This window comes from Volvox carteri, assembly GCF_000143455.1.
Source record: "Volvox carteri f. nagariensis unplaced genomic scaffold VOLCAscaffold_20, whole genome shotgun sequence".
Lineage (NCBI taxonomy): Eukaryota > Viridiplantae > Chlorophyta > Chlorophyceae > Chlamydomonadales > Volvocaceae > Volvox > Volvox carteri.
Genome location: NW_003307563.1, coordinates 1,501,940 through 1,511,605, shown reverse-complemented (window position 1 = coordinate 1,511,605; position 9,666 = coordinate 1,501,940). Strand labels below are relative to the sequence as shown.

Below are 9,666 nucleotides of genomic sequence, written 5' to 3'. Positions count from 1 at the left end.
AGGGGGAGAGAAGCAGGGGTTGCGAATCCGTACACTGATGTGCTTACCCGTGGTGCTAATGACGCGGTACGGTACATGTGTGTGTATGTATCTCTGTATGCGTGTACGACATGGATCGGATGCGGATTCACTGAGAGCACTGAATACATATGCCTTCGTGCCTCTCTGTCTGTCTGTCTGTCCATATGATTGAATCCATAGGTGGGGGTTGGCGGGTTTGCGGGTTTGGGGTCCTTAGTCGCTAGATGCGCGCATGTGTGGGTGTATGCATGTATGTATGTATGTCTCTATTTCTTTTCGTCTATCTTAACAAAACTGAGACGCGAGGGCGGTTTGTGTGTGTATGTGTGTGCTTGGCTACCCGGGGGGTTGAGGGGGGGGGAAAGCCCCTCTTTCACCCCCCCCGGGTGAAGGCCGTCAACTCCTTCCGTTGTTATAACTGCGTATAATAACGAGTTTACTGGTTGGATGTTAACTGGTATAACTACAATAATCGGTTATACGCGGAGAGGCAGTGTGTTCGGTGGCTGCGCGGCCGGGGGGTGGGGGGTGGTTGCGCGCACGCTCTTTGGCTTACCGATGATACCAATATAGTACCAGTACCAATACCTGTGGGGCAACACGAACCCCCCCATTGAGGGGCGTGTATATGCTGTGTACAACGTTGACATAGGATTCATATCGTGCCGCTGCTGCTGCTTGCGAGAAGCGGTAAACTGCACACTAATGACGGCGTACACCGGGACCGAGGACGCTGCCGTTGTGGGGGAGGTGAGTGTGTTTGAGTGTATATATGCAGTTTGGGGGCCGCGTGTGTGGTACGGCGTGCGAAAGCCCATGCTAATAGATATATATTTATAAACGACATGTGTGCCGAAAAGTGGCAGCAGGGAATTCCAAGGCGACTACGGAGTGCTAAATTGATATATTCGTCTATAATGGGTTTTCTCTCCTGTTTTCGTTGTGCATCAGTGAAACTAGAACTTCTTACTTAGGATGCTTGTGAGCCTTGTTAATGTAAAGGTAATTGCAACAACGAGAGTCCTTGGGAGATGGAGCCTGGAGCAACGACGCAACGTGTGTGTATGGAAAGGCTTGAACCTGAATGCTAACTCGCGGAGCGACATGCAAACGGATAAGTAGCACTGTCCTGTCCCACATGGCATCAACGCGCAGTATCAACGAGCAGTACAACATGGCATGCCCGTGCACCGGGGCTGACCATTATTCCCATCTGGAATTGGACACACACTCCATCTTCTCCATCTTCAAACTTCACCCAACCCAAAGACACAGACCCCTAACACGACAAACAACAAACACAAGGCCGCGAAATGGAGACACACGAACCCATTCAGCGCCCCAAAAGAAGTACTCGAACTTCACTAGTCCAGAACCAGCGGTGTTGGAGCCGGCGGTACACCAACAGATATCAAACAAAGCGAAACCGCTCCGAAATCACGGGAATTCCAATCGCTGGTGACACAACACGATGAAAAAACCAACTACCTGGACGGTGCCTTCCGAGTGCACGCCTTCGCACAACAAACTCCTTCCTATTCGCTCGTCGCAACTGCATGTCCACTTCCCTGCACAATATGCAACTAAGGCGCTACCTCATTGGAGGTCCCATTGCCCACACAAGATATTATGAGGCCCCAGGGGGGGCATGAAATGCTAGGAAAGCGCACCTAGCGGGGCACGCGACCCCGCAATTGCAGCGCCACACTGACCGACCGAGTGCCATGCGAAAGCGCCCACACTACGACTGCACCCGCACTGCCACGACCTGCCAGGAAGGGGGGGTAGATAGGTGCTCGACCCTCCCTCACCCGGCGCAAACAGCTCCGTATTCGAAAGCAGAAACACAAGGTCAACCGCCAACTCCATCAACTGTTGCCACCAAGGTTGGGCCGTCCAGTACGGCACGACTAGGAAAGATACCCTAGCATTGCTTGAGCGCACGTGTTGTCCTCCCTGATTAAGACAACACGCTGCTGAAAGAACGGAAGAAAGGACTCTAATGCATGATGGGCAGCGTGCAACTCCTTCCAACTGATGTGCTCGTAGAGCTCTGGTGCCGACCAATAACCGCGCGCCACACGACCATGCAGGACCGCGCCCCGCGATGCATCCACTGAAAGCTCAACTGCAGCAGGACCCTGGTGAATAGCCGCCGAGCAGTGGTGGGTAGGGACGTCCGCCCACCACCCAAAGTCACGTAACGACCCACGGGGCAAGCACACTCGACCAGGATAACCAACCGGTTGCTTCACATCATCGTAACAATTGCGGAGAAATAAGAGAGCTGGAGTAAGGGCCAATTTGATGCTCTGTGCAAAACTACAAAACTTAGCCAGCTCGCACTTCTGCACCAGACGCTTTGCCGTGATCCGCAACCAAATCGCCAGCCACCACAATTTTGCGAGCTTTTGCTTAGGCACCTCAAACACACCAGCTGCCGTATTGACAGTAATGCCTAAGTGATACACTGACTGCGACGGCTCCCACTGGCATTTGGTGGGATGACATGACAAACCCCAAAACTCGATACTCTCACGCACCCAGCGCGCGCAAAAACATGCTTGCTCCTCGGACGTAAACATGATTAGGAAATCATCCAAATACGGTAGTACTCGCGCACCCGGACGTGAAGGACGCTCTGTCTGGGAAACGGGAAAAAACTGGTGGGGCGAGATCGGGGGCGAGGGGCACTTGCGACCCTTGCCCACCACAGCCAAAGGACCCCGCCAAATATTCATCACATTGCGCATGAACTGCTGAAGAGACGGTGTCCCTCTGGGACCTAGCAGACACGGCTAAGAGTAATTGGCCGTTACACGTAGTCGGCAGGTCCGCGACCTGCCACTGATAGCCCCTTGGTTGGGTGTAAACGTATTGAGTCTGAGGTGCTGTTACCGGCACACAGCAGGGGCTTTAAGGCCTGGGTAGCCTGTCCTGACGGGCGGCCTGTCAGTATTCTAGCACCTTGACAGCCGCCAGTCATAACAGCCTGACGTGGGGCGACACGGCACACCCCCTTCACACCAACATGCCCCCTCGAGTCGCACCAGGGGCCTGACTGCAAACTGCCAGTACTGACGAGCCCGCTCGGCCGCCAAGTCCGCGGTCCAGGCCGGCTGCTCAATACTCAGCAGACACAAACGCAGCTTGCCAGTCTTCAGCCCATTTGCTTTGCGGTCTGGTGCCGCAGTCCAAACACACACGGAAAACAGCACTGCACAGCACCTTATGCCCTGCCTACGGCGCCCTTCGGGCATTAACCTGCCCATCCGGGCGCCTGCCCACGTGCCCTTGGTGCCCTCCTAGCTCGACACACTTCCTCTAAGCCCTCAGCATTTTTTCCACTCCCCCCTCGCACGGTGCTCCGGCGATCTAAGTGACGCCCAGCACCGTGCGGCAGTGCACGAACTGGATGATTTCGCCCCAGTGTCTTGGTGAGAATGTCAGCCACCGTGTTGGTGGTGGTGCAATAGCTGAGCTTAACCTCACCGTGCACGGCTGTTTCACGCATGATGTGGTGGTGCACATCGATATGCTTGGAGCACACCAACGTGATGGGGTTGTCGCCGAGGCTGAGCATGCCTTGTGAATCCAGCTGGATGTTGACGGCGCCAGGTGACAGGTCCAGGTCGCCCGCCAGCTTGCGCAGCCACATAGTGCCTCGCGCATGGCTGCCGCGGCGGCCTGGTACTCGGCCTCCACGGACGAGGCAGCCACGGTGCGCTGCAACTGGCTGCTCCAGCTGACCGCCGTGCTGCCGAGCAAGAATGTGTAGCCCGTGGTGGACCGGCGGGTGGCTGGATCACCGGCCCAGTCCGCATCACTGTACCCGCCGAAGTTGCTGGTGTTGCTGCAGCTGTCGCCACGGTACCGCAGCCCGAGTGTGCAGGTGCCGGATAGGTAGCGCATCATGCCCAGCTCGAGACCCATGTGGGCCTTGGTGGGGGCGGGCATGTGTCACACGAGCATGCTCAGAGTGTGTGTGATGTCCGGGTGTGTGCTGGTGGCGAGGTAGTTCAGCTCGCCCACCAGCTGCCATCAATCACTGTCAGCTGTCGGTGTCGCTGGCTGGCAGAGCCCGCGTGCCCTGAGGCAGCAACGGTGGCTGCGCGCGGCTTGGCGTTCTCCAGGCTGTGGCGCTGCAACAGCTGCTCCACATAGCACCGCTGTGTGAGCACGATGCAGCGGTTGCGGCCATCCTGGACGATCTCCATGCCGAGGTAGTAGTGCGCCTCGCCAAGGTCACGCACTGTGAAGCAACCGGCGATGGCTGCCTTGGCGGCTGCGACCACTTGCAGGTTGTCCGCCATCACCAGCATGTCGTTGGCAGTGTGCACCGCGCTGTTGCCTCCACCGCCGCCACTGCCTGGGGCATGTTAGACTTAGCGCTGTCAGCACTACCACCCGAGCAGCGGTGGACTTCCCGACTCTCCACAGCCGCCGCTGCTGCTGCTGTAGGGGGAGCAGGCCGTAATTGACCGGGGCCAGCGGCGTGTGCAGGGACTGCCGTTGACTGCGGGTGTTGGGGTGGAGGGGTGGTGTTGGGGTCACCGGAGGTGGGGCGGTCGCTGGGGTCGGCCGCTTGGTGGGCAGTGTAGAGCCGCCGATGGGGTCGCTGCTGCCGGGGCGGGTGGGGCTAGTGTCGAAGGGGGTGCCCGCCCGTTGGAATCGGGCCGCGGTGGTCGACGAGGACGTGGTGGGCGGCCATGCCGTGCTCCGGTCGGCGGTAGGTTCCCGCCTTTGCGCGAGGACCGAGTTTGTCCTGCTGGCTGGCTGGGAGGCGGACGTAGGCCAGGCAGCCGAAGGTGTGGAGGTTGCTGACGTCGGGGGGGATGCTGTGATAAGCTGCCCACGGTGTGGCCTCCCGGCCCTGAGAGGGGGCCACATTGCGCAGGAGGTTGGTGTAGAGCACAGCCTCCGGCCAGTAGCTGCCTGGGAGTGCTGCGTCATGCAGCATCACCCGCACATGGTCGACGAGCATGTGGTTGAGTCGCTCCACAGCTCCGTTCTGCTCCGGGGTGTACGGCGCCGAGTGGGTGTGTGCGGTGCCGTGCTGGTGCAGCCACTGCCCCAGTTGCTCGGCGACGTACTCACCGCCGTTGTCGCTGTGCAGCATGTGCACCCATGCATGGTTCAGGTGGCGGGCCTCCAGCTGCGTCACCATGTCCTGCAGCACTTCACCCACTTGGCTCTTGCTGGCCAGAGTGTGTACGGCGGACAAACCGGTAGCACCGTCCAGCAGTGTCAGCAGGTAGCATCCGCCCCCTCGGCCCATGGCCGGCATGGGCCCGCACAGGTCAGAGTGTACAACCTCCAGTGCGTGCTGCGGCCGGTTGCTGCGGCTGGGATGGGCGGTTACGGTGGCCTTAGCGGTGACACAGGCCTCGCAGACGGCCTCCACCGCCTGGTGCAGTACCGCTGGAGTTACCTGTGGTCCCTGCACCAGGTGCTTGCTGATCAGCTGCTCCAGCACGCGGTAACCAAGGTGACAGTAATGGCGGTGCTGCCGGTGTGCTGCCGCGAGTTCGGCGACTGAGCATTCAGCGGCCCGGGGCTGCCGTTGCCTGGTTGCCCTTTGCCGTTGCTGTCACCGTCCCGCTGGCCTCCACCGGTGTGGCTGCCGGCGGTGCTGCCGCCACGGGCACTGGGGACGGCGGCGGCACTTCCGCCAGCACTGCTACCTGCGGCCTGGCCCCCACCAGCTCTGTCGCCCATGGTGCCGAGGGCATTGACGGTGATGTCGGTCGGCGCCTGCAGGTCCACATCCATGCGTAGTGCCCACACTCATTCCATGCGGTGATAGACGGGCTGTTGCGAGGGAGGCCGATGCATGAGAACCAGCAGCCCGTCTTGTTCGTGCTGAATGTGACTGAGCAGCTGCGTGTCACGAAAAGGCTGACAGATGTTAGGGTGAGGCCCTAGCTGGGGACGTGCAGCACGTTGTGCAGCCGGACATTGTCTATCGCGTGTACGCAGATGCAGCTTCCCTGTTCCCATGACATCGGCCGGCTGGTTGTTGCCCCACTCGGTCAGCCATGGCGTGCCCGCGACGACATGGTTGTGCAGGAGCGGTCACCGGTGAGGTGGTATGGTGAGCCTGAGTCGAGGATGACTCGTGAGCTGCTGCCACTGCCGTCAATGACCAGCACTGTGGCACGGCTCTGGCGTGAGCTGCATCCGCTGCTGCCCGAGCCGTTGTTGCGGCGTACGACGGCTCCTGATGTGATTTATGCCCTTTCAGCCTCCCAGGCATGTCCCCACCTGCCTCACAGCCACCGACGCATCTCACGGCGGGGTTCTAATTGCGTGCGCGTTCGGATGCCGCGTTCCTCGCTGCCTTTCTGGCAACTAGTTGATGGTATGATGCATTGTTGGTCCGGCGCACGGCGGCGCCTGATGCGATCTCTGTTTGCGGAAGGCCCCCCTGCGTGCGTGCAAGCATGTTATTCTTTTTGGGCGAGGCCCCGGGCGCGAAGCACCATTCGGGGGCCCGAGCCCCCCGGGTTCACTGCAGTCAGTCAGTCAGTCAGTCAGTCAGTCAGTCAGTCAGTCAGTCAGTCAGTCAGTCAGTCAGTCAGTCAGTCAGTCAGTCAGTCAGTCAGTCAGTCAGTCAGTCAGTCAGTCAGTCAGTCAGTCAGTCAGTCAGTCAGTCAGTCAGTCAGTCAGTCAGTCAGTCAGTCAGTCAGTCAGTCAGTCAGTCAGTCAGTCAGTCAGTCAGTCAGTCAGTCAGTCAGTGAGTCAGTCAGTCAGTCAGTCAGTCAGTCAGTCAGTCAGTCAGTCAGTGAGTCAGTCAGTCAGTCAGTCAGTCAGTCAGTCAGTCAGTCAGTCAGTCAGTCAGTCAGTCAGTCAGTCAGTCAGTCAGTCAGTCAGTCAGTCAGTCAGTCAGTCAGTCAGTCAGTCAGTCAGTCAGTCAGTCAGTCAGTCAGTCAGTCAGTCAGTCAGTCAGTCAGTCAGTCAGTCAGTCAGTCAGTCAGTCAGTCAGTCAGTCAGTCAGTCAGTCAGTCAGTCAGTCAGTCAGTCAGTCAGTCAGTCAGTCAGTCAGTCAGTCAGTCAGTCAGTCAGTCAGTCAGTCAGTCAGTCAGTCAGTCAGTCAGTCAGTCAGTCAGTCAGTCAGTCAGTCAGTCAGTCAGTCAGTCAGTCAGTCAGTCAGTCAGTCAGTCAGTCAGTCAGTCAGTCAGTCAGTCAGTCAGTCAGTCAGTCAGTCAGTCAGTCAGTCAGTCAGTCAGTCAGTCAGTCAGTCAGTCAGTCAGTCAGTCAGTCAGTCAGTCAGTCAGTCAGTCAGTCAGTCAGTCAGTCAGTCAGTGGCTTACATATACCGCCCCGCAAAAAATAGCGTTTGAATGCTATATCCATTCTATATCGAAATGCCAAAGGAGACATTTCAGATAAATCGGAGCGCGACAAAGATAGCTTTCCATGGCTCCGAGTTTGGCGGCTGCTGACCAGCCGATCCGCTGCGGCCGCGGCCCGGCCCCCCAGCAGAGGGCACGGAGGAGGGCGGGGCCGCCCAGGTCGGGCCGTTGTGCAGGCGGAGGTGCCAGCCCCCACAGCGGGCCATGTCGGCAGGCCCCATATACACATATACACAGCCCCCATACTTCTTGCATTGTCGATAGTATACCATCTCAAAGCTATTCACAGCAACAAGTGTGTACTCCAAACATAACGGCGTTCTTGTGCTTGCATTCCTATGCCGTACGGACTGCCCTGCGAATCAAACAGGGAGCAAGTGGCTGCACCGGGGCCGAGCCCCTTTTCGGCTTTGGAAAGCCGGCCCCCTAGTTTCATTAGACTGCGTGAAGGTTAACGAACTGAGTATGCGACCAACACATGACGCAATCAACCGCCATACGCATGAAACGCAACATGTATTTGCATGCGAATAACCTTGCGGACCGTGTGCGTTTGATGTGCGTTTGGATGCGTATTGCTTTACGCATTGCCTCCCCACACGCATGAATCGCAATCGCACTGAGGGACCTTAGAGAACGCCTGGCAGCCCAAGGTGACAGGTGGATTGCGCGGTGCCCATCTCACCTTTTTATTTGGGACAAAGCGGAGGTCGACAGCAACATTACCACTGCGGGCCATGATACAAGGACTTCACCGCCTGGTAGGCATCAACTTCCGAAGGTGGTGGCGGCAAGGGCAGCAACGGTGGCAGCGGCGGCGGCACCAGATGGTGGTGAAGGGCGTCCACATCCAGCAGCACCCACGTTTCGAGGGCGGAGCCAACCTCAGGCAGCGGCAGAAGCTGTGGCGGCAGCGGCAGAAGCAGTGCCAGGGGCTACAGGGTGTGTACTGCTGCCGACGTCAGCTGGTGGAAGGCGAGGCAGACCTCCGGCTGCAACAGCAGCGGCTGCAGCAGCAGCAGTGCCAGGGGTTGCAGGGCATGCGATGCTAGCTGTACCTGTGCCTCCACGGCAAATCAGTTCTCCTGCGGCGGCAGCACCTGGGTCTGTGCGGATTCAACCAGCAGTGGCACACATTGCTGGGGGCCCGAGCAAACCTCCGATGGCAGCGGCGACTGCGTCGCCAGCAGTGCCTGAACAGGCTCTTCGGCGTTCTGCTCACCAAGCAGCAGCAGCAGCAGCAGCAGCAGCAGCAGCAGCAGCAGCAGAAGCGGCAGAAGCGGCAGCAGTAACGGGAGTGGCAATGGCAGCGGCACCTATCACACAACCCAGCCCCCACTCAGGAGACACAACTGATATTATGGACCCCACAGCAGCTCGCAAGAGGCGTCAGGCCAGAGCTGGAGAGGGAAACCCTAAGCGTCGGAAGCTGTGCATCATGGAAGAAGAAGAAGAATGATGATGATGATGATGATGATGTGTGAAACAGGGGGGTGTATCTTCGCCCGTGGCAGCTACCCTGCGAAACCCTGCCTTCCCCGGTATTTCGGGGCACCTTCATCCAGTCTCCCTAGTTAACTTCTCAGTGGATCGCTCAGGTTCCGCACCCACCACCAGCATCCAACGGAATCTGCCAGGTCGACAGCGGCCCAACTCCATTCCTGGTCGGCTCGTAGGTTAACTTTATCCCAGGTCACCACCGTCCATCAACTAGGGGCTCAATGCCTTCCACCATAGGAAGGATTTTTGACCCTAACGGATATCGATCCCGGGATCTCCCGGGGGCAATGGTCGCGCGTTACCAGTAGTGCCAATCCCTATATAATGGCAAGTATGAGGATGTGGCGCGCGTGGACGGCAATGGAAGTCACGGTGGTAACGAACGATGTGAAGCAGATGTGCCTACTGATCGGCAAAGGAACGATGATGACGGCTACAGGGTTGAGTAGCACGCTCGCCTTCACGATGAGCATCCTGACCACAGCGAGGCGTCGGGATCTGCTGCCCTGCCCCGAGATTCGGACACCCAAGTTGCACGTTCTCCTTTGGAGGACTTGTTGGAAGGCTAGTTTTCATGTGGAAAATCGTTGCCCATTGTTTGGACTAGAAACAGCAGTATTCCGGGAGGCTGCCTTTGCTGTAAACAGGAAGCTGCTGTGCATCCTGACAGGGCCTTACTTGAAATGCCTCTGTCAAACATTGACATGTTTCTCTCGTTACGGTGGACGAGGTGCATCACCGAACGCAACGACCGAGCACTACCTCAGCATGATCACGAGAGCTGCCAAAG

General features: G+C 58.2%; 1 protein-coding gene across 1 annotated transcript; it reads right to left on the bottom strand.

Moving 5' to 3' along the window:
• Positions 1–289: 289 nt before the first annotated feature.
• VOLCADRAFT_104887 (uncharacterized protein) lies at positions 290–2,762 on the bottom strand (the record flags this gene model as incomplete). Its single annotated transcript, XM_002950740.1, has 4 exons — positions 290–527; positions 578–609; positions 992–1,059; positions 2,265–2,762. The coding sequence occupies 4 exons, from the start codon at positions 2,760–2,762 to the stop codon at positions 472–474; spliced, it is 654 nt and encodes a 217-aa protein (XP_002950786.1). The 3' UTR covers positions 290–471.
• Positions 2,763–9,666: the final 6,904 nt, after the last annotated feature.